Source organism: Alligator mississippiensis, chromosome 3 (assembly GCF_030867095.1).
Source record: "Alligator mississippiensis isolate rAllMis1 chromosome 3, rAllMis1, whole genome shotgun sequence".
Classification (NCBI taxonomy): Eukaryota; Metazoa; Chordata; order Crocodylia; family Alligatoridae; genus Alligator; species Alligator mississippiensis.
In genome coordinates, this window is record NC_081826.1 from 128,168,567 (window position 1) to 128,190,542 (window position 21,976).

The 21,976-nt window shown below is 40.9% G+C and overlaps 1 protein-coding gene and 1 long non-coding RNA gene across 3 annotated transcripts; one reads left to right on the plus strand and one right to left on the minus strand.

Moving 5' to 3' along the window:
- Positions 1-431: 431 nt before the first annotated feature.
- Positions 432-19,524, plus strand: CD83 (CD83 molecule). Its single transcript, XM_006274840.3, has 5 exons — positions 432-515; positions 637-767; positions 14,749-14,971; positions 15,083-15,180; positions 17,753-19,524. Exons 1-5 carry the CDS (start codon positions 473-475, stop codon positions 17,909-17,911), a joined length of 654 nt encoding a protein of 217 aa, XP_006274902.1. The 5' UTR covers positions 432-472; the 3' UTR covers positions 17,912-19,524.
- LOC132249381 (uncharacterized) lies at positions 671-14,755 on the minus strand. 2 transcript variants are annotated; one of them, XR_009460861.1, is made up of 6 exons: positions 13,861-14,755; positions 6,584-6,837; positions 5,730-5,786; positions 4,047-4,096; positions 3,129-3,293; positions 671-757 (listed from the first exon to the last, which is right to left on the minus strand). It is a non-coding gene; the product is annotated as an uncharacterized LOC132249381 (long non-coding RNA). The 2 variants fall into 2 exon arrangements; XR_009460860.1 differs by having other exon boundaries at positions 3,129-4,096.
- Positions 19,525-21,976: the final 2,452 nt, after the last annotated feature.

A 21,976-nucleotide genomic window follows, 5' to 3' on the forward strand; every position in this document is an offset into this window, starting at 1 on the left:
AAAGGGATTGTTAGCTCTCCAGTTACGGTGTGTGATTCATGGAGTTGTTTATCTGGTGTCAAAACCTGGGGGCTTACTAATGGGTTCTGAAATGCCATTGAACATGGTTTATTCTTGGCTGCACCTGCATTCAATTCCATCTGCTGCCTGCTCAGCAGCAACTGTGGCTGACACACATTGTCAGCAATGGGCAGTTTTGTTGTCGGTTCAGCTCAGCGGCAGAGAGGAGCAGGGGGGGAAGCCCTATCTGCTAAAGGAAAAGTGGGAGAGCCCTAACAGGCTTAAGAGGTGGAGCCTGCATAATGTACCCAGGGGTTTTCTCTGTGAGGAGTGGATTTCAAGGGGATTCCCCAGCTGCCCCTCTCCAGAGGTGTTTGCTCAGTGGTAAAAGTAGCAGCTGCCTCCTGCTCACACAGCTCCTCCTACAAAGAGCAAACTTTCGCTCCTCTTCAAGTCAAGCCAGCAGCCAGCCATGCCTTCAGTATACTACACCCAGCTTGTCATCCTAAGCAATGGTAAATGGAAAGCTTTTCATTTTTAATTCTTACTTTTTTCAGTGATTTTTATAAGGTGCTCTTTAGGAAACCAAGAACGTTTAGATTAATCTTTTACAATGTGTGTACTTGTGTCTTACAGTTTGGTGTTTGATTCATGCGGCTCCCCTGGCATTTTCAGAGATTGTGATGACATGTGGTGAAGAAGCACTGCTGCCCTGTCAAGCTCCTCAGGATCCCCAAGTCACCTACAAGGCTGTGTCCTGGCAGAAAGTAAGTCAATGTTACTGGGACTTGTGTAGACTGGAGAAGTAGCTCTGCTTTTTCTCCTGTCATATGTGGGGGTTTTTATGCCAGAACAGTGGAGAAATGGAGTTAGCCGGTATTACCTACAATAGCTTGACTCAGATACAGTTGGATCCTCATTCATGGCATTTCTGAAGCTCTCTGCTTACCTGCTTTCAGATGTTCTCAGTTCCCACTGCATCAACATTCAGAGGGTGCCTACCTTATTATCTTATAGCAATGATTCTCAACCCTGGGCGGGGGGTGGGTGTGGGTCTTGAGAACTTTCCAAGGGTGCCACAGTGTGCCACATAATGTTAACCCTGTTAGGTTTACAAACTTGATTCACAAGGTAAACCCAGAGATTTCAAATGGAAGTCCATAGTTGTGGTCTTTCTGAGCTCTTTGCAACAGAAAAAAATGCTTTATTATTATTATTTTTTTTTTTTTTACTTGCAGAAAGAGTGAAAACTTAGAGCTAGCATTATCCAAGATGTGCCATGAGTCTATCCAGGGGTGCCTTGAGTGTAAAAAGTTTGAGAATCTAAAAAGTTTGAGAATCACTGTCCTACAGCCTACTGCTTCACTTCCTGCTCAACAGTCTTTAAGATTGCTCCCTTTGCTATACTCTTGTACTGATGTTTTAACTTTAGAACCCAGTGACATTGCTGTAAAGCAGGGATTGACTTTTACTTAATAACACCTAAATTAGTATTTGCTGTTCTTTAGAAGGGTATGTTTTGGGAGAGATTGGGTAAAGGTCTGAGTTATCACTCTTTTGTTAAAAAATTTGTCCCTTAGACTCCCTGCTTCAGTATTGCTATTTGTAAACTAGGAGGATTCTGCTTATAAGTGTGGGTTAAAACAATATTATTCCAGGATGGTTTAGATAGGAATTCCTATAATCCTTCTGCAAACAGGGGCTTGAACTAGATATCCTCCTTCCAGCCCTATTTTTCATATGATTCTTACCAACTTATTTGGAGGGCTACTAAGAACAAGTAGAAATTGATTAATAAGATACTTTGAAGATGAAATTGTTACAGAAACAAAGGCAGCATTGTCCAATGGTTAGAGGGGCAACTTACTTTCTGCATGACATTATTTGGCCTCAGTTTCCTTATTGGTTAATTGGGAGAGAGTACTAATAATTCACTATGGTAAACTTTTTTGCTTTGTAAATGCTTTTGGTTCACGTGCAAGTCCTTCATTTACGCTGAGGTTCTGTGGTTGGAACAGCTCTATTTTAAGGTGGTTACCATAATAAACATCTATATAAATACCTAACTTGGCCAGAATTACTCACATCTTCTTTGCTATCCCATCACTATCCTAATATTGTTTCCCTTAGAGGTTGGGTTGAATAGGAATGATTGCTGGAAAAAAAGGACCTTGGCACGGGGTCGGACTTGATGATCTGCTTAGGTCCCTTCTGACCCTACCAACTATGAAACCAACTATGAAACTATGAATTTTGTGGGTTTGGACAGTTTTCCTGTGAACACAAGATAAGCCTGTTTCTTTTTTGCCATCTGATTTCAAAGACTGGATAAACTTGCATTTTACATATAAATATTGACTATTAATTAACACCCCATGCTTCCTTCTGTGCCTATGCATGTCATGGAGACTCTAAAGGGCAGAAGTACAATTTTTCAGGAGTCTTTTTATAGGCAATCCATTTGGACCAGGTCACATGGACCTGAAGAAAGTGAACAGGGACAGGCTGTCAGTGGGTGAGACTAGGTAGAGGCGTCGGCCAGGCTTCTGCAAATGCTTCACCCAGCTGGCATAGGAAAGCAGTAGAAGTTAAAAAAAACTCCAGATAAGACATTCAGGGGTGGATACAAGGGGGAGTTGGTGCAATCGTGTCCCTCTTCCACTGTGTAGCACAGTGAGCTTTCCTACCTGCACCAGCCAGCAAAGGAAACGGGGGTGTGGGGGGGTGGACAGGGAACAAGTACAGGAAGTGGGGTGGCACCCACTGCCACACTGCTGTCCGTGGATGAGCCTGGTTTCCCATGCAGTCACTCCCTGCAGCCCCTTTCTGGAGCAGGGCAGGAGTGGTCCTGGGGCTCCTGCTAGCCCCAGGTCAGCCAGGGATGTGTGGGTCTGCCTACCTGTACCTGCTGTCTGCCTGGCCCCTTCCACAGTTTGTCCCATCTGCTCGGGGGTTCCAGCCCTCCCCCCCACAATGGTCTGAGCTGCATTACTGGTTGTATCTGCCATACCCCTCCATTTCTAAATACTAGATGTGCCTATGAAGATGCTGTACCACTTCCCTGCCTTTAGGCAGAAACCCTTGGGTCTAGGACAGGTTTAGGGGATCAGTCATGGTCAGTGAAGTACCTGGAAGCAGGGTCCTGCAGGAAGCATATTCTCCAGTGGGAGCTGGTGGGGCCAGACATCCGAGTCAAGAACTATCACGGTGGCAGAAGAATTCTTGGGAATCATTTTAGGTCTGATTTGCTTTTGTCCTATGGCTCTTTACACCTTTATGGGGGTGCAGTGAGGCTGTAAACCCAGAAGCACAGGTACTTGATGAACTGTTTGTGTATAGGGGTTCCTGGATGGCAACATTGCAACCTTCCTTTGCAATGTCCTGATAGGGAGGTGTATTGGAGGCACAGCCTTGGGGCCAGAGCTTCTCCCCTGCCCTGTCCTTCTCATCCTTTCCCTTTACTGTTCCCTCTCCCTTTACTTTTCTTTTTAGTTTATCCCCTCCTCACTGAACCCACCTTAAAAAAAACCCCAAAGCCATTCCCCTCTCCCTCCCCAACTGTGGTAATAACATACCCATTTTCTCTTCACACTGCTCGTATGTCCTGCTCTGTTCCACCCCTCTTTATCTACCTGGTCTATTCAGACTACATCTTTTATAATGGCTGTGACTGTCTGGTACTCTGTTTGTACAGTGCCTGCACCATTCTTGGATAGGCATTATCATAATAAACATGATTAATAATAATAAAAGCTCAGCTATTTTCAACTTATGCCATGGTTTTCTGGAAACAAAACAGCCAAGTGAGTGTTACAGCAAACTTACGTATCTATTTTTACTTCAGAGACTAATCATAGGGGTATGGGCTTAAAGCCACCTTTGTCCCTACCTGCTTCTGTCAAAGAGAACTTGGCCAAAATGGCAACGGAAGCATCTAAAGTTTCAATTTATGACATCTCTGCTACTGTGTATGAGTTACACATGGAGAAGAGAGAATGGGTTCTTTAGTCACTTAGGTTCAGGTAAAAATGCGGCAAAATACTTACAGCTCTTAGGATATCTCTGTCCTTTCTTCCACTCGGTTAACTGAGTGTTACTGTCACCATTCACAACAAGGGGGGAATCAAACAAACAAACAAACAAGAAAGAGGCAACCAAATATAGAATTAATCTGCTATTTAAAAAAAAAAAAAAAAAAGCTTCCAAAGGATTAATCAATAAACACCACATACAGCTCCCAAAGGGCTAATTAAAAAGTAATTCCAACAAATGGCATGAAATTTCAGCCTGTAAAGTTCAAACAGCTGCTACGCTTAATCTTTTGTATGAGGTCACCTTGAAGTGTGCAGTAAATGTGAGCAATTAACCTGTGGCTTCTGCTGCTTTTTTTTTTTTAATGATGATGATGTGACAGTGCAGTGCATTCAACTGTTTGTGGAGAAATAATGCTTGGATAATACATCCCTAGGATATGATTGCCATTTCCTGACAATGTCAGGGCACTTTAAAATATTTTCTAGGGCCTGTTTTAAAAGATGCCAGCTTAAAATATTAGGGTCTTATCTGAAAAAAAAACAAACAACCCTCCCTCCCCCATCTTTAAAAGCATCGTGTGTCAATCTAGCATTACTATTTTAGTGTAAAAATCAAGCGAGGATAATATGGCAGCACTTAAGGGGTCAAAGTACAGCTTCAGGGCTGGGTCCATACACTGATGTGGCCAGAGGTGTGAATTTGAACCCTGCTTTGGACTTGTGCTGCAGGCTGCCCCCCTGGTTAAAAAGTGGTCTGCTCACTCAGGTTGGGGACTCAAAAGCAGTCAAATGTGATGCAAGTCACAACTCACCTTTGTGACCAGGGACAGACATTCAAAAAGCCTTAACCTGAATTGATTCCATCTTTGCAGGTTAGTCTAACCTGGCTAGGCTAAATCAGTTTTGTAACCAAACAGATATCCTAGAAATGCAGGCACATGCATGCAGTGGCTCGGGCTAGAAGCCGGGGGGAGGGGGGGTTCTAGAGCAGCCCTCCCTTCCCTTTCACAGAGCTGAGCTGAGGGGGGCATGGCCAGGCCCTGGTAGGACACTATGATTCAATCAGGTTTATCTCAAACCAGTTTCAACCATTTTCAAACTGGTTCCTGTGCACTGACCATCTGTTCTGTTACAGGTTTAAACCAGTTTTTGATCACTTACGTGTAATGTCTGTCCCTAGCCTGTGTGTCCTCAGTGGTAGATGCCAGCATGGTGTAATCATGCTAGCCTGATGGGCTGTTAGGCTTGGGCAAACCTTGACTTTGACTAAGCACTACAACTTTCCTAGGCTGCAAACAACTATACTTGTGGATAATTCAGCACACAGGTGATCACATAGAAGCCACAAAGTTATATAGGTGCACGAGCAAAAGGTGCATCAGGCCTTAAGTCAATTAGCTCAAGTAGAACTGTTTTTATTCAGATATTTGAGAAAGTGGAGCCTACTGGGTTGAACACAAATTTGAATGGCAAGAGTGGTTATGCTCTGTTCCTGGCTCTGTTACCAAGCACTGTGAAGTCTTCAGCAAGTTACTGAGAGCAAACTTTTCATAACAGAAGTGCCCAAAGTTGAGTAATTACAGAAGTGTTATCTAGTCTTTCTGGGATGCTAAGCACCCCTAAGTCCTGTAAAGTCGCTGGGAAATTATCATGTTCACTATCTGAACATTATGTCACATTACCTGAGTGCCTTACCTGAACTGAGTGCAGAAATGAAGTTCCTTGTTTCTGTGTTCCATCTCTGAAACAGAACTGTGAATAATAAAACTTAACTAACTTGCCTTGTTGGGCTGTTGAGGACTTGATAGCTGCTAGTTATACAGTAAGTTGAAAATATAAAATATGCTGTAACAATTAAGACCTGTTATCTATTCAGTTAATTTTAAACAGGACGTGAATATATGCAAATTTGAATCTAGTGGGTGTTTGGATATCTCATTTATTAGTGCTTCACCTATGAAAAGCCTGATCTAACAACCGCTTTTGGTGAGGAGAAGAAAAGCTCATTTTTCAGTGGAAAAAGAATCCAAATCTGCAGCACTCCCACAGAAATGGAGCAAAAGAAAAGCAAAATCTGTGCACTTCAGTATGCTTAGATTCTTTCAGAAACAAAATGCTTGGATAAAAATGAGCAAAACAGGCATCTGATAACAAATCTGATTTGGTATTCTCTGATCTGTGTGCCTAAAACACACAGGGCAAATTCTATCTCCATTTATATCCAGCTAGATCTGTCCTAAAAATCTTTGTCAGGTTTAAAAAAAACAAACAGAAAACGGGAAATACCTATTTGACCAATTTTTGTGTGTGCTTAAAATCACATTTTTGGTAGAAAAATACATTCTCACATTATCCTTTCTTTTTCTTCTGTAAGAGGGAGGGAAAGAAATGAACAACCAGGGTCCATCCCTCCTCCCCAACCACCAATAAAAATGTTTCAGTCTCTAAACATGAAAGATTTAATGGGAAAAAATGAAGGGAAACACACCTTGTTACCATCATCATCATCAACAACGATTCTTTTTCAAAATGTACTTTCTTTTACTCACCACCTTCTCACTTCATACTCAGCAGCTGATCATGCCAATTTGGGCATGGCCCTGGGATTGCAGACACAGCTTTCTCACCCTCTGGGATCACCAGGATACATTATGCGTCTTTGAAAAGGCACTGGAGTACAGAGAGGCTATGTTCTCAACATCCCACTTCCTCCATGTTGGTTAGTGTTTGATTGTGGGAAGAGCAGTGGCCTCACCTCCTATCTGCCCCCTGCCTGATCACAGGGAGCAGGAATAGAGGGTGCCTGTAGATGTGCAGGGAGGCTACAATTACAGCGCGTCAGAGTAGACTCGATTAATTGAGTCTCCTGGAGCGTACTAATTAGTGTGCTCCAGCAGCCTCTGCATCTCATGTATCAGTGTCACCATGCTTCAAAATGGCAGCAGGAGTGCTTTAACTAAAGCTAGTTCAACAAGCTATAGTTAAAGTGCCCATGCTGCCATTTTGAAATGTGGGGACACTGATACATGAGATGCTCTACTTAAAGCACAGGGATGCTGATACACAAGATGCTCTAATTAAAGCAACCTTCCTGTCACCCCTGGAACATATGTAAAAATGCCCAGAGATACTCCTGACCTGCAATGTTGTGTGGGATAATCCTAGTTTATCTTCCTCACCCTCCCTCCCTATACACATGATGCCATTCTGAGCCCCAGTCACATAGATTCTGCACAAGTATAATAGGGAGCGGAAAACCTTGTAATACTTAGACTTCACAAAATAAATTTACTGTGGGTTTAGTAACAGGTGTAAATTCAGATCCGTCTAAGCTTTTTCTTCATTAAAGATTTGATCCTACAATAGGCAGAGCTTTTAAGAACACTAGCATGTTCTTATGTGCTTTGCTGGTTGAGAATCACTGAGCCAAATTCTACGAGTCTTTCTGACACCAGGTAGCAATTTGAAAGTAATGGGGCTACTTACGGGGTAAGGGACACTAACCAAGAGTAAGTTGTAGGGGAAAGAGATAGATCCTGGTTCAAATGAGATAAACCCTAGCAGCACTACTACTACTCTCCTGCTAATGTATCTCAGGCCTGAATCAGAAAGACCCTTTCCCTTTGCACTCAGTCCTTGGCCTCTTCACAGCAGTCCTTAAGAAAACTAGTTAGTGCCAAGGGGCTAGGAAGGGCCAAAATCTCGTCTCTCAGGTGGTCTCGGTCCAGCTTCAGCTCATTCTACACTGGCCACCAGACACTTAAAATTCTACCAACTTGGTATTTGAAAATCAATGCCTTATGGTAATATATATGTTTTACATCAAGATCAACAATCTGAAAGTCATACATTCAATAAACTTGCCTTATTGCTGGCAATTTTTTAAATTAAATCATTTTTATAATTATCCTATCCTCAGAAAAAACAATGTTAATGTTAATACATTCCACCTTCATTCTGACATCAGCCTTGGAGCTGTACCATTTTGCATGTAATAAAAGGTTGTTTTTATGATGGATGGGAATTATATTGGCAGTTTAATGTAGCTAGGAGCCACAGTACAGTCTTAGCTGAAGGGAAGTGCAATGAAAAAAAGCCATTTGATGAGACTGGAGAGAGCATGTTAATTGAATAGCCATTTTTTTTCATACACATTTAATAAAATTAAGTTTTAATTGATTATTTTTGCCAAAGCACAGTGAGTTGTATGCATGGCCTCTGCATTGGGGTGAATTTAATTTATGGCTGGTGTCTGATCGTTTATGTAAAACAACACTTATTTTCTAACCCCCACCTCGATTTTCCACCTGTGATCTAGAAAGCAATTCTTATTTTGGTTGGCTAAAAGAGGCATACTTGTAGAAAATGAATTTAAAAATGTGGAACCACAGTTACTTTTCCCTTACTTGAAAGGGATATTTGTCCGGTCAAAGAGCACCAACACATGTGACCCAGAAAGTCAGTGAAAACCACATATCTTTTCACTGTAAACTGTTTACAAAACATCATGCAAACAAAACTAGAGCTATTTGTAGATATTATTCTGCATATAACTTTGAATTGTGGATGATTTGGGAATATCAAATTTAAAAGCAAAAAAAGAGAGAGGCAACATTTATCTAGTAAATAGTATTACAAATTACTAACCCAACCTATTAGCCACAAATTACCCTAAGAAACTCATTATGTTGGAGCAGAGATTTTCTAGTATAGTTTCCTTTCTCCCTTATCTCCAGAAGTGGTAAAAGGCCCTGGCTTTTGCTTTCTGTTAAACTAGTATGAACTGATAATTTCAGCAAAATAATGGAGCCACTTGGGACGTGCATCAGGGGAAGGAAATAAAAATTTGCTTTTGTGTATTATTTTAAAAAGGTAATATGCTTTTCAGAACTTAGGACTTCATAGCCTTGTTTCAAAAGAGTTTAAAATACAGCTCTGGCTAAACAGTGCTTCACATGGTAGGATACAGCCAATTCTGTTAATAAAGAAACAAACAAAAAAACCTCCCCTCCCCCATTTAGTCTAGAATAGTGGTTTTCAACCTTTTTTTCATTTGCAGACCTCTAAAACATTTTGAATGGAGGTGTTGGACCCCTTTGGAAATTTTAAATGGAGATGTGGACCCCTTTGAATTGTCAACGTGCGTATTCACATACTTTTGATTGTTCATAGTCATCTTTCATATACCCCTGACAGTCTGTGGGATCCGTGGACCACAGGATGAAAACCACTGGTCTAGAACATGATAAGGTGATTTTAGGAAAATAGCTATTGACCAATGTAGACAGAGACTAAAAGGCCCTGGTCTACAATTGTTTTCAAAAGAGAAATTATAGTTAATCAAGTTTTGTATGTGTGTTTTGGAGAGGAACAGCCTACTAATTTTTTTAATCCATTAATAATGACGTGGGCTTATTCAACAGTTTTTACCTTCTATCTATTTTCCCCAAACTGGAAAAAAATAGAAGCTGGCCATTCAATTATATTTTCTTAAGGTCTGAATTTGGAAAAAAAAGGCTCGTTTGCTTCATTGGTGAAGGCCCATATGCTGATTGCCTCTTGCTTCTCTGTTTTAGTAGCATTTTCTCCCCTCATTGCCGTCAAGGTGATGGAAAACAACAGAGTAAGCCCTCTGGCTGGTTTCTGAAAAGTTGGAAGCCTGTCAAAAATGTCGCCACAGGCCAATGTAAATGTGACAATAAAAATAAACTCAAATTTCTTTTGTTGTTTAATTTTTTTAATGGATTATTTTATGCAGACAGGGGAATGCTGCCTGCAGGTGCCTGTTTCCCAGAAAAAAAATTTGCTTCAGTAATTTTCAGCAGCCAGAATGATAATAAGCCCATTTTTATGTAAATAGGCATCATATGATGTATTTCTACAGGTTCCAACATGATTCATGATCTGTCTTTTGAATTTGGTAGAGGGTTTAAAAGAAAAATGGTTATAAAGCACATGTCCCTTTCATGCATCCAATTTATTATCAGGAGGATGCACGGCATCTTTGTCAACATGCCCTCTCTAACCTGGGATAGAAATTAAACAAATCAAGGCAGAAAACATTTGGAGGCTGATTAAAGAAGAACAGGATGGTCCAGAAATGTGTGGACTGTAGACACAAATAGTGTTCTGAATGGACACCCACTGAGCTTGGGTAGAATTAATTAGGTTAAACTCATTGCATCCACTTTGTGCTCTGCAGTGTGGCATCACCTGGAGAAGCCTTGGCATGAATTAGCACTGGATTGTCAAGGGAACTTGAGCTGCTAAATGATCTGTCTAGCAAGAGCCTGCCAAGTATTCACGGGAGACAGCAAACTAAGTGGCATTTTGGTGATTTTAATTAGATTTGGGAGAATAAGAAGTTGGTAACATAGACATGTGTTGAAGAGCCAGCATGACTACTGCCGTGATTCCAAATATTTCTCTATCTTTAATGACTGTGGACTATGTAGTGAGACCACTATGCAAACCTTTAAATGCCTTCAGATGTTTCCTGGTAAGGATACAATTTAGGAAGGAAGATTCAATGACGTGGTATGTGTATAATTATATTGTACCAATATTATATAATAATCACAACTAATGTTATTACTATAATAATACACATTATAATGATCATAAATATGGTTATAATAATTTATACACATGCATATACATATTTAAAGAGTGCAGTGAAAATGAATTTCAGCACCTGATAAAAGAACTGCTTGTGAAATCTGTGTCCAAATGTGATATATTTTATATTGTAGCTGAATTGGTGTATATATTTTATGTAAAATTTATAAGACTACCACCAGAGGTCTCTCTAACCTAAAAAATTCAATGGGATTGCTCTACTGGTAAAGAGATCTCAGAGAAAATCAGACAGTATGAAACAGGTGTGATGGGCCCACACAAGAACCATTCATATGCAATGTTTTTCTCCCCAACTGTAAAGGCTTGTATACAACAGGACCTTGGTTGAGGAAGAAAATTTAGGGAGTGATTTTTTTAAATGTGTGTTATATATGAACCTGATGTATTTCTTTGGTAAAAATAGACATGTAACAGGAGTTCAGTTTATCTCAAATGGCTGCTAATGTTACTACTTTGGAATTCCAGAGTCGTCTGACAACCGAGTATCTCAAAGAACTTTGAGCCCAATAATTATTCCCACCACACAAACTTCCCAAGAGGTTGTTGGCCCTCTTTCAGCAGTCAGATAGCTGGGGGTGTATGCATGGGGCATGGGGCCCTGGGCACTGATTTAGAGGGTGCTCCAGAATGTCATCCCCAAGGGATCCCATATGGTGTACCCCTCCTCCCTCAACTCTCTGGCCTGTCTGCCCAGGACACCAAAACTGCTAGTTAATGCCTCTGTCCTTAAAAGAGACACAGGAGGATTAAATCATTTACCCAAGTCTACATAGGAAGCCGGGGTCAGATCCAGAATGGGGTCTATGGATATTGTTTATTTCTCAGTTGTATCAGTGTTGTTAACATAATTTCACCCACCTCAGTGGAAGTGCTCCTAACATACTACAGTGTGAGAGAGTGTTAAGGCATCTTGGATCTCAATTACAGTACTGTGTCTTAATCATTATCTGCTGTCAGTGAATCCCAAAATTGCACAACATGATAGACAAGAACTCAAATTATCTGGGCATTAAGCATAGTTTTTAAAAGCATTGTTATGACCCAAAAACTCAGACCCTAGAGCAGTGATTCTCAACAAGCGTGCCATTAGCACTGTTAGGTGTGTAAATGCCTACACATGATTCACAGCATAAACCCAGAGATTTCCAATAGGGATCCAGAGTGTCAACAGTATCTGACCTATTGTAGTCTGAGTTCACTGCAACACAAGAATTGCTCTATTATTTTTCTGTATTCAATAAACAAGTGAAAGCTAAGAGGTGGTACTTCCTGAGGGGTGCCTCAAGTCTAACAAAGTTGAGAACCACTGCCTTAGAATTTGTAACCTACGGGTATGATGTCCAGGATGGTCCAATTAATTGTATTATGGACAATTTTGCATTTCAATAGAGAGGCATGCCCAAAGCATTTATGTGGTAGAAATCAACTCTTCATTCCTTTGATCAGAGTGGACCTGATTTGGGTCCCTTTCCTGAAAGCGGACAGCCCCTGATTACCCTATATACCACTGTGTGAGAAGGTAAAGGCCTTAAACCCTGAGAAGGGGAGCAGATCCTGCCAGCTATATGGTAGAAAAGAACAGTAAAGGGAAGCTGAGTTAATCAGGGGAAGGATGTGTCTTCTCCTCTCCTCTTGCTGATGAAAGCAGAAAAAGCTCTAGGGGCTGTTTCCCCCTGCTCTGCTTTTTGTTTTGCAAATAAATTAAAGAAACCCAGGGTATCCAAAGAAAAATACCCTGGAGCTTCATATTCATTTCCTGTCTAGTGAAACTGCCCATGTTAGTGTCCCACCCATTGTTATAACTGGTATGAAGGGGCCAGAGCAACAGGGAGTATCAGGCCCATATTCTTTTCTGAACATCTGTGCATGTTCCATGTGCACATCCTTCTAAAGGAGCCCAGACCCCGTCAGCCTAAATATCAGTGTATTCATTTAATTATAATTACCTGTTCTCTGATGCAGGAATCGTAAATATCAAAATAAACCTCAAGGTATAGCCCAAAAAAGTGTCAGCAAGCAAAGATATAGATTAGATTAGTTATAAGCTTGACTGAAAAGCCAAGTCTGGTGCTGAAAGGTAACAGACTTTGGCACTGATGGTTCCCAGAGGAACTGAATTCGTCAGTCAGAGACCATGCACCAAGAGTGACCTGCCTCCAGTCCCCAGGAGTGAACTTCAAGGGATCTATCTATCTATCTATCTATCTATCTATCTATCTATCTATCTATCTATCTATCTATCTATCTATCTATCTATCTATCTATCTATCTATCTATCTATCTTTTTAGCAACTCCAAACTAATTGTCATTTCCAGGGTATCCTGTAGAGCCATGTTTGAAACTGTTTCTGGAAATATATTCACTCAGACCTCTGGCAGTCTCTTAGTAGAGCCAAGAACAATGCGTCTCTCAGCTGTAACTCAAAATGATGTCTGTAAATTGTTCTGAGTTATGTTACCCCACACCAGACAGAAGTTCACTGTTGGTTCCAGGGGGAAGGGGAATCTAGCTGGGGCTGGGAGCCTGCAGCCAGGTTCCCATAGCAATGAACAGGCTCTCTGCCAGCGCTCCTGGTTTTCAGAATGGGAGCGGGGAAAGACAGCGAAGTGAGCTTCTTCTTGGGCCCCCTCCAGCCAGTGCTGAAGGGTGGGGTGGTTGAATTGGACCTCCTCCTCACCTTGGTGGGGGGTGGAGGGGGGACTCTAATACACCCATCCCACCCTCTGTGGAGGCTTAAAAAAACCCCAGACTGAACTCCCTCCACTCCCTTCCTCCCCTCCCTTTCTGAAAACAGCTACAGGTTGAGAGCTCTGCAGACACAAGTTCCAGAAGATGCTACATTTTGAAATGCCTTTATCTGATATCTCCTTATGCAATGAGGAGTCAGATTTTCACCCAACTGGTCATTTTTGAAGAAGTTTGCAGCCCTACACTTGTGTTTAGTCACAGCTATAAACTGTTTTATGTGGCCAGATCAGGCAAAAATGGTCACTTCTGTCTGCACCCTGAGTGTTCTGGTTACAGTTACTAAATACATAGGAAATAAGTAGTAAACATGTAAATTAAATGTAAGTAGACATAAAGAAATGCAGAAGTGAATATGCTCCCAAAGTGCAGCAAAACTTGCTCGCAACCTTTATGCAACATAGAATAATAGTATAATGGAAAAATATGGCTGGTAGGTACCTCAGGAAGTCATCTAGTTGAACTCCCCCTCAACTCAAGGCAGGATCATTCCAGTCTAAACCATCACATCCAAATTTTAGTTTCACCTGCTCTTAAAAACTTCCAGTGATGGAGATTCCACATTCTCCCTTGGCAATCTGGAAAATAAAGTCCAAAGAAGAAACATCTGTACATCTGTTACAATAATGAGTCAAGGACAAAAATAAATACCCTTTCCCCCAGAGACAAGTTGTGACCTTTAAAAGGTCATTTTCATTAATATTGGCATAGGGAAGTATTCCTGTACCATGTGGGGTGTCTGGGATGGGAGGTGATTTTACTGCAAAGGAGGTTAATCTCCATTGCTGCCCCCACTCAGGTTCTTCACAGGTTCTGTAGGAGGGAGCAGATTTAATTCCCATCAGAGCTTCACTGATGTTCTGCCATCAGGAGGCAGCTGAAGGAGGTGATGTGTCAGTGCAATGGCAACACCTCTCTCCTGGTCAATACCACAACCTTATTATAGAGTTCTGCTCCGCTACAGCTGCACAATACAAGAAAGGTTCACTTGCATCTCTTCTATTGGCTTCCTTGAGGAAGAATTCAGCCCACAACCTTTTACTGCACTGTAGCTCCAATGGCTGCACATCCAGATTAGGTAGGTTAAGAAACCATGTAGAGTAGTTGCATGCACAAACATATTCTTAATCATTGGAAATGCTAATACATTGCATGAGGTTAACTTCATTATTTGGGGGCATAAAAATATTAGAATGCTTTGGTGCAATCTTTTTCTTCCACCATATTGTGCATTTTTTAAAACAAAGTCTGCATTTGTATCAAATGTTTTTGACCTAAAGGTGAAGAGAACCAGACTGCTCACAGTAGACTTATGCTGGTGTTTTCCAGGTTGCTGAAAATTGTGAGGAGCTGACAGAAATGGTGCAGGACGATTGCATGCATGAAGTGAAATATTATGATCTCGTGCATCTTAATGAATCCTTGGAGATCTCCAATTATTCCTTGAGGATCAAAAACACTACCAGTCACAATAGTGGAATATATAAGTGTACTTTGTGGGAATCGACTGGAAAGCACAATGAAAGTGGCACAGTCTCATTAAAAATAACAGGTATGGTTGGGTCATTTGGCTACTGACTATTTCCTATGACCTCTCAGTGGTTATAGGTGAACAGAAATACTGATTCATCTTTCACACACTTCATTTTATTTTGCTTTTCAGATTGCCCAGAAGATGAAAAATTTAAGAAATACAAAACAGAACTTTTATTGCTGACCTGCCTTGGGATTTTTTACTTACTGCTCATATTTTTTACCTGCGTAAGTCATTTTTGTGAACATTTGCTTTATTTATTGGCATCATCCTAACAAAATAACTCAGTTAGAAATGGGTTCCCATACCCAATTTCTGGCTAGTGGGAGGTCATGGGGCACAAAAGAATGCAAGCGTGATAAGAGATAAAGCACTTATTCACTTCATTCGGCCATCTGGCTCACAGCATGCTGGCCATGTTCTGCACCCAGACACTCATTTCTGCTCCGAGTTACATCAAATATAAATTCAGGGGAAGGCCATTAACATCAGTGGGTTATGTCAGGAAACAGTCACGTCTTTAGAAACAGAATTTGTCCAAGGCTGAGCAAGACACCTCTGAGACCCCTTTTTCCATTTACTACGTACCTTCTGCCTGATGCATTGTATGTTACTCAATGTACACACCCAGGACTTGATACTTTCTCACTAAAATCCACAAGATATTTCCTTTGTTCCATATCGGTAAAAGATGGGTGATCTCCCTTCAGAGGGAGGCCAAACAGTTTAATATTTGTCATTACACATCTATAAAGCATTTTGAAATATTGGCATGGTAAACAGTGAAGTGGAAAGGAGTGTTATAAACAAAGGTACTGAAAATAGTAGTTTTGGACTGGAACATGTGTTGCAGCCCCTTCAAAGAACAATATAAAATCCACTTATTTGGCCTACTGAGATTTGCACAGTTTTTCCATGTATGAGTCTTCTTATAGAACAAAGGGAAAAAACCCATGCAGAACACAAAAATACTATGTAATGTAAATTCCAGCTCAAAAGTCAGGCAGGAAGAGTAAGAGAACTATAGCTTTATCTGCATATTTAAACCCTAAACCCACAATATGTTTACACTGCTGTAAAAAAGGAGCAAAGATACTACATGTAATCCTGTAGTGGTGTAATTTATTCGAAGCTGGAGAATTATTTTAGGAAAAATCAGGAGTAAAACTATACCAGGGTAAGTTACATCAGCGTACGTGACCAGTGTACACATCAGTAGACACAGCTTATCTTAAGGTGGCTATTTACAGAAAGCAGCCAACTACGTGTTCCCAGCCAGCTAGTGGCAAGGGATTGTAATAGCACTAACTGTACCTCAGGGAGCACTGTTCATCTCTCTCCCCTAGATCTTGGAATAATTTACATTAGCATACAGAAGTGATGCCAAATACACCAGTCTGAGTGTATTGTGTGTCCAGGCACTTCATTTTGAAAGGTAATTGCGTGAAAGGTGGAAAGAAGAGACATTTTTAAGAAGCTAAATAGACAGGAATTCTGTTTGCCTTGTTAGTGCTGTCACCTCCTCTGGCATAAAAATAAGAGGTCTGTAGTCTATAACCTTGAGACAGAAAGTGCCTCAGGTTTTAGTACAGGACAGCGTGAGTTATATTTTTAAACAATGGTTCTATTCCCTCCTATAAGAGATTTGGGTTTTTTTACAAAGAACCCCTCAAACCTCCACAGATTGTGTTTAAGTTTTCCTGACTACATTTCTTTGGCTTTATTGTCTTCCTCATTGACAGATAAATCGTAAATGCTATCTGATTGGAGAGTATCCAATTAGCTGTAGCTAAATGTAGATTTTGATATATCTTCAGGGAGCAATTAAACTTCTGTCTGTCTCTTCTTTAGATTGACAGTCTCTTCCAGTAATTTGTGCTGTTCAGAATAAAGTTTGACAAGATAAATCTTGTAGGAATTTGTTAAAATGAAATTATGAAAGCAAGTATATCACTCATGAAAAAGTTGTCGTCGTTCTGCTCAGTGTCCTGGAAGTGGTCCATTCTACTAATAAGGACCCTTCTTTTCCATATATAAAAGCTGTGCATCCCATTTGCTACATTGGAAGTTGTGTGGCTAAAAAAATCCAAGCCTTATCTTGGAGGTGACCATCCTTATGAAAAACTGCATGAGACACTCCACAAGTATGGGAGCCCAATCTCAGAGACAATGAGAACATCAATGTTTAATATTGCCTTAATCTATGAAAATAACTTTACTGTTTAATATATCTGACAAGTTTTTATAAAAGTCTCATCGTTCCTTTGTGTGTGCAAGTCCCACTAAACACACTGGCAATTATGAGTGTGGACTGAAAGCAGGATAGGGGCTTTATTAAGATTTAAGGTTGATAATTTGATGAAAATATCTCAGACAGGACCTGGTATACAAACCAGATGGAAGCAAGTTTGTTGGAACCTGATCTGATATGAAGCACTTAGAGAGCTGGTCGGGTTCACACTGTCACTCTTCAGAAAGATCACCAAGGTGATACCCATTTAATCAACCTTTAATTAAAAATAAGTTTCCCCCCTGGTATCCAGGTGTTCTTACCATATGAAATCTTTGGATTAGTGGGCAAGCAAGAGAAGGTGAATAATAATAATAAAAAAAAAAACCACTTTCCTTTGATTTGAGCCACTGTTTCATGGGAAATGAATGAAAAACACATTCTCATTAACTGGTTAGTGCTGTGAATTTCAAGTTTCTTAACACCTACCGTAATGTATAATTCCTGCTTTCAAATGAATTCAGAAAGGAAAAAAAATTCTAATTATGCTTTTCTTTTTTTGGTTTTAGAAATGCCTAAGAAAAGAAAGCATGTTTTCAGATTATCAGAAAGGAAGAAGAGTAAAGAAACATACACTTACCCTTGTCAGTGCACAAGAAATGATGACTTTCCAGCATTTAGACAGCAGCAACACTGGCAAAAATGGACTTAATTGGAGTTCTGTCTAAGTTGATGTTGTTAAGACACCGTGGGTTCATCAATAAACATGACATGAAGATGGATGGTTGGGCAATGTGGAGAGAGAACAAAAGCTAACACATTGCCTCTTCAGGAAAGCCTTGTCTGGGTGATCTGTCAGCTATCTGCTTGCGCTGGACAAGTCTTCGAAGAGCATTTTCATACACTACAATAATTCTTGAATTTAACATGACTAACAAATACCACTGCAGCTATACAACTATCTTGAAAGGCAAGTATGTTAGCACATACTCTTTCTTCAATCCATCAAAAGCTGTCTTGGTTGGAGTGAGGTGGCTATTCTTACCACATGAAGACTATACTATAGCAAGAATGTGGCAGCTTATATTTGAGGGATAGAGTTATTTACTGAACTAATACCTCTGCTCTTTCAAAATAACACACAACAGTTGCTGCTCTATTTTCAGAGAATGAAACAGGTGGGACTTTTTCTACTCTGGACACCCAGTTACGATTCTTGATGGAAATAACTCTGCATAACATCGTCCTACCCTTTCACCAGATCAGACCAGGTGTTTCTTAAATCTCCAAGGGACCCCTGAAAAAATGTCAGAAAACAACCTGAAAATATTTGCTTAGTGTGCAGACTCTCCTATGCTAAAAATGAGACTATGCTAAAAATGGAACTAAAAAGTACCTTTAATTCAGAAACTGTTCATATAAAACACTGATATATAGTAGTTGTTCTTTTTTCTCCCCCCAAAAAACCCAGTCAGTGAAGCATCATGTGAAAGTCAAAGAAACTTAAAAATGGATGGTTTCATAAAATGAATGAAATCAAAATTGATCCTTGGTTTAAATCAATGGAATGATGCCAATTGTGCATAGAGCCTATGGCATGCAAAAGCAGCCGTCTGGTTCCTTGGAATATACTGAGTTGGCAATGAGATCTTATATGAGCTGGAACAATTGGGCTTCATGATATTCATGATACATGCTGTGTATGAGAAATAAGGATACTAGAAAAGCTAACTGTAGGTACCTGTTCCAAGAGAAGGAACACTTGTCATGTTTAACTACAGACAACAAGAGACATTGCAAGCCTCAGCTGAAACAATCTGAGATGGCAGACCCTTCCTCATTAGATGCCTACATACAAGTTAAAGGAGGAAGGTTTTAGAAGTACTGGAGCTGTTTGTGCATAAGGAAAAGGTCTGTGGAATGAGTGACACATCACGGAAGATGTGCAATCACAACTGAAATAATTAAAAACATTTTGTAAGAAGCCAAATGGACTCATTGAAGAGATAAATTGATGCAGCATGCTTTTTTTTGTTTGGGATTTTTTCCCAGGGGGTTGGTTTTGTTTTATCTTGTAATTCTAGACTGTTTAAAGACAGAGATGTTTTATCTGTATATGAAGGGTTACTGGGAGGAAAACATAGTAGGCACTCATCAGTGCCCCCTTTCAGCTGATTAAAGATTTGAGCTGAGTTAATTGGAAGAGATTCCTTTTCAGTTGGTGGTTGGAAGGACGGTCAGGTTGAATATAGTATTTATTTGGTACATTTGGTTTTTTATAATTGTTTTTTACCCACAAAAGCTTGTACCGTATGTCAAATAAAAAAATCAGAGTTAATTACCATGTGTATTCCTGTGTGCTATCTATGGAAAATAAAACTAGAAAAATACCATATTAAATACATATTATTTTAGAATGAACAGCATTACTTAATTGATTTAGATGCTTCATCCAGTCTGTTCTGTGTGAGTTAAAGCAGGTATGTATAAAACAGATTGTCATAATTTATATTTTGCATTTCCAAGTTGTTATTGTTATTAACAACAATAATAATTTAATTGTGTCTCAAAGTACTACTTCAGTTAAAATACACATTTCCAGTTGCTGACAGATAACTGTGTACTGCCTCATTTAGACCACCAAAACTGAGGACACCAATAATAGTAACATGAACATTTGTCAGGTAGTAGCAAGAACTGGACATGAATGTATACTGCCCCAATACCCTCCCTGGGCTCAGAACAAGTCTGGATGTAGTCAAGAATAAATTCATAGATTTCTAGAGTCGGAAGAGACCTGGTAGATCATTGGGTCCGACCCCTTGCTCCAGGCAGGAGAGAGCGCTGGGGTTAGGTAACCCCAGCCAGATGCTTGTCTAATCTCCACTTGAACATCTCCAGGGTAGGGGAAACACCACCCCACCTTGGAAGCCCATTCTATATTTTGGCAACCCTTACTGTAAAGAATTTCTCCCTCATGTCCAATCTAAATTTGTTCTCCTTCACTTTGTGGCCATTATTTCAGGTAAACCCGAGGGGTGCCCTGGTAAATAGTGTCCCCTATTCCCTGCTGGCCACCCTCTGATGAGTCTGTAGGCAGCCACAAGATCACCTCTCAGCCTTCTCTTGTGGAGGCTGAAGAGATTCAGATCCCTCAGTCTGTCTTCATAGGGTCTTACCTGCAGGCCCTCAACCATACAAGCAGCCCTCCACTGAACACTCTCAAGGTTATCCACTTCCCTCTTGAAGTGCGGCGCCCAAAACTGGATGCAGTACTCCATCTGTGGCTTCACCAATGCCACATAGAGGGGAATTATCACTTCCCTAGACCTGCTTGTGATGCTCCTGCTGCTGCAAGAAAGAGTGCGGTTAGCCTTGCTTATTACCTCATCACACTGGTGACTCATGTTCATTTTTACATCAACCAGGACTCCGAGATCTCTTTCCACTGTTGTGGTACTCAGACAGGTACCCCCCAGTCTATAGGTGTATTGGAGATTCTTTCTCCCCAGATGCAACACCTTGCATTTATCCTTGTTGAATTGCATCCTATTCTGATCTGCCCACTTCCCCAGTCTGTCCAGATCTCCCTGAATGCGCTCTCTGCCCTCTAGTGTGGTATGTCCCACAGTTTAGTGTCATCTGCGAATTTGGACAAGGTGCTTTCAACACCTTTGTCCAAATTGCTGATGAAGACATTAAACAGTACTGGTCCAAGGACAGAGCCTTGGGGGACACCACTGCCCACATCCCTCAAAGGAGAAACCGTCCCATCCACCACCACTCTCTGGGTGCGTCCCATAAGCCAGTTTTTACCCACCTTACTGTGAAAAAATCCACATGGCAGCTACTCAGTTTGCTTGTAAGAATTGGGTGCAACACTGGGTCAAAAGCCTTTTTAAAATCCAGGTAAATAATATCTACTTCCTCCCCTGCATCTAAGCACTTTGTGACCTGGTCATAAAAAGAGACCAGGTTAGTCTGGCAGGATCTGCCTACTATAAACCCATGCTGGTTGCCCCTTAACATTTTGCTACCCACTGGCACTCTGCAAATGTGATCCTCTGTGATTTTTTCTAAGGTCTTGCCAAGAATACAGGTGAGGCTAACGCCTATAATTACCCAGGTCCTCCTTCCTCCCCTTCTTGAAGGTAGGGACCATGTTGGCCCTTTTCTAGTCCTCTGGGACCTGTCCGAAGTGCCACAAGTTCTCAAAGAGCTGTGCCAGTGGTTCTGCTATATCATCGACCAATTCCTTTAGTACCCTTGGGTGAAGATTGTTGGGGCCCACCGACTTAAATATGTGCAACCGTTCCAAGTGCCCCTTCACTAGGTCAGTGCTAATTATTGATGGATTGGTACTACTCTCACTCCAGACTAGACTCATTGGGAGATACATTTGTATCCATGTCAAGGAAAACACAAGCAAAGAAATTATTTAAGAGCACTGCTTTTTCCATCCTATCAGTTACGAGTTGCCCTAGTCCATTCTGTAGCAGCCCTATGTTACCCTGCACCTTCTTCCTGCTCCCTATGTACTTAAAAGACTTCTTGATCCTTGATCTTTGTTGCCAATTTGAGTTCTGTATCTGCTTTGGCCTTTCTCACTGCTTCCCTGCAAGCACGAGCTAAGTAGGTATACTCCTTGGTGGCTGCCCCCTGCTTCCACAGCCTGTAGCCCTCTTTTATCCTCTGAAGGCTCAGCCAAGAAGGTTGCTTGACTCTTTTGCCTCCCTTTGTGTGTACTGGGATGGTGTCCCTCTGTGCCTGTAGGATCAGTCCCTTGAGGAACT

Bases quoted from the DNA above. Each gene is read 5' to 3' on its own strand.
- CD83 (XM_006274840.3), top strand. From the start codon at position 473: ATGCCTTCAGTATACTACACCCAGCTTGTCATCCTAAGCAATG. The intron at 516-636 runs GTAAATGGAAAG...TGTGTCTTACAG, and splicing joins GCTTGTCATCCTAAGCAATG to TTTGGTGTTTGATTCATGCG. The intron at 15,181-17,752 runs GTAAGTCATTTT...TTTTGGTTTTAG, and splicing joins TGCTCATATTTTTTACCTGC to AAATGCCTAAGAAAAGAAAG.